This window comes from Alosa pseudoharengus, unplaced genomic scaffold (assembly GCF_046254945.1).
Source record: "Alosa pseudoharengus isolate Yale_2024_CS ecotype anadromous, Long Island Sound unplaced genomic scaffold, YU_APseudo_1.1 YU_APseudo_1.1_scf_22, whole genome shotgun sequence".
Classification (NCBI taxonomy): Eukaryota; Metazoa; Chordata; class Actinopteri; order Clupeiformes; family Clupeidae; genus Alosa; species Alosa pseudoharengus.
In genome coordinates, this window is record NW_027468680.1 from 321,702 (window position 1) to 324,201 (window position 2,500).

General features: G+C 41.4%; 1 protein-coding gene across 1 annotated transcript in view; it reads right to left on the minus strand.

The window, feature by feature from the left end:
- Positions 1–2,500, minus strand: part of adcy8 (adenylate cyclase 8 (brain)) — an 83,838-nt gene that overhangs the window by 65,986 nt on the left and 15,352 nt on the right. Inside the window, exon 3 of the mRNA XM_076300065.1 lies at positions 168–317. Coding sequence (XP_076156180.1) covers positions 168–317 — 150 coding nt within the window. The remainder of the gene's footprint in view (positions 1–167; positions 318–2,500) is intronic.

Genomic DNA, 2,500 nt, shown 5'->3' on the forward strand with positions numbered 1-2,500 from the left:
CAGACGGAGGCACACACACACACACACCTGTCTCTGGTTCTCTCTCTCCAGACGGAGGCACACACACACACACACACACACACACACACACACACACCTGTCTCTGGTTCTCTCTCTCCAGACGGAGGCACACACACACACACACACACACACACACACACACACACCTGTCTCTGGTTCTCTCTCTCCAGACGGAGGCGAGCCTCTATGCAGCGGCGGGTCTCCAGGAAGGCGTGTCTCTGGGCGCGCTCAGACAGGAAGGAGATAAACACACCTGCAACGCTCATACACACACACAGAGCTGCCTGGGCTAGCAGCTACACACACACACACACACACACACAGGATATCACAGGTTAACACACCTGCAACACTCATACACACACACAGAGCTAGCTAGCTAGATAGATAGATAAATACTTTATTGGGGAAATTCAAGGTCTCAGTAGCATACAGACATCACACACAACATGCACTTACAGCAGAAGTCATATCAGTATATACATATAGAAACATGCACTTACAGTATATACATATATACATCAGTATATACATATAGAAAAAACCCCACCGCGCAATAAATACAGTAGAAGATAAAAAAATACTAAGATACTAAAATATAAAATATACTAAATAAAACTAAATCAAATATCCACATAGTGTGCTTAAGGATGATCAAGCAAGAGGCGCTTGCAGTGACAGGGCAGGGACTGAGCCTGTGATTCTGTATGCATGGTAATGTGCTCTATGAGAGTGAGAGTCATGGTGATGCTGTGTGCATGGTAAGGTGCTCTATGAGAGTGAGAGTCATGGTGATGCTGTGTGCATGGTAATGTGCTCTATGAGAGTGAGAGTCATGGTGATGCTGTGTGCATGGTAAGGTGCTCTATGAGAGTGAGAGTCATGGTGATGCTGTGTGCATGGTAAGGTGCTCTATGAGAGTGAGAGTCATGGTGATGCTGTGTGCATGGTAAGGTGCTCTATGAGAGTGAGAGTCATGGTGATGCTGTGTGCATGGTAAGGTGCTCTATGAGAGTGAGAGTCATGGTGATGCTGTGTGCATGGTAAGGTGCTCTATGAGAGTGAGAGTCATGGTGATGCTGTGTGCATGGTAAGGTGCTCTATGAGAGTGAGAGTCATGGTGATGCTGTGTGCATGGTAAGGTGCTCTATGAGAGTGAGAGTCATGGTGATGCTGTGTGCATGGTAAGGTGCTCTATGAGAGTGAGAGTCATGGTGATGCTGTGTGCATGGTAATGTGCTCTATGAGAGTGAGAGTCATGGTGATGCTGTGTGCATGGTAAGGTGCTCTATGAGAGTGAGTGTTATGGTGATGATGCAAATAAGTAAGTTCAAGAATAAAGTCTAGAGACCAGCATAAAATAAATGTGGACATATAAGAGAATAATGTAGCCAAAGTAATATAAAAAACTATATCAGTGCAAGAATAGGTTGAAGTAATAGGGTTACAGCCAATGGTCAAGTATTAAGTATTAAGTGTTACAGTGGGCAATGGTCAAGTATTTATAAAGTATTAAGTAGGGATGTCCGATATTGGCTTTTTTGCCGATATCCGATATGCCGATATTGTCCAACTCTCAAATCTCGATTCCGATATCAGCCGATACCGATGTCGATATGTGGGTTATTTTTCCTCAAAACTAATTTAGGTAACATCACATATCTCCTGTTGTGGAATTAACACAACATGCTTAATGTTATTGTGATGCCCCACTGGATGCATTCTTGAATGCAACAAGGCTTTCCAAATGTTAACATTGTCTGTGCAAAATAAGAAAAATATTTCAACTTAATTTAGGGAAAAAGTGCCATGTTTATTTTTTATTTTTTAATTGTCTCAAACAACAGTTTGGATTACACTCTCCCTGAGATAATCTTGACAATGCCCACAACAAATAGGGCAAATTTGACTTCTTCACAAATGATAAAACATTGTACCTGAACAACTATGTGCAACATAGCAGAATGTAAAGCCAACTAAAATAACAGGCATAGTGTATGACAGGCTACCCTTTTTCTGTGTTAAATGAGCCTGCATTTGTAGGATGCTTCATGAACTGTTTCTTTAACTAAAACTCAATCACCTTAATTGAATGAATGCACAAATATGAGTCAATTACAATGTGGCAAGCAACTATACTGCACAATTTTGAAAACATTTGTTTGAGCTACAAAAAATACTTCAGGCTTGAGGTGAAGTACATAACGGGCCATACCTACAATCAGGCTTGGAATTTCACCATTTTAGGGGCAAGGCCACTTGGCCTTCAGTTGGGCATATTTGGTGGGGGGCACAAAGGCCACATGTCAGGGCACCAAGGCCAAAGTTAACTATACAGTAGTAGGCTATAAAAATGATCAAAGTTGTATTCACTGCAGTAGACCTGCATCACTGTATACAAAAACATAAAACATGACATATTACATATAACTGTAAATCATCTGATCATCTAATATTTTCAGATATCTAGGCTATATTT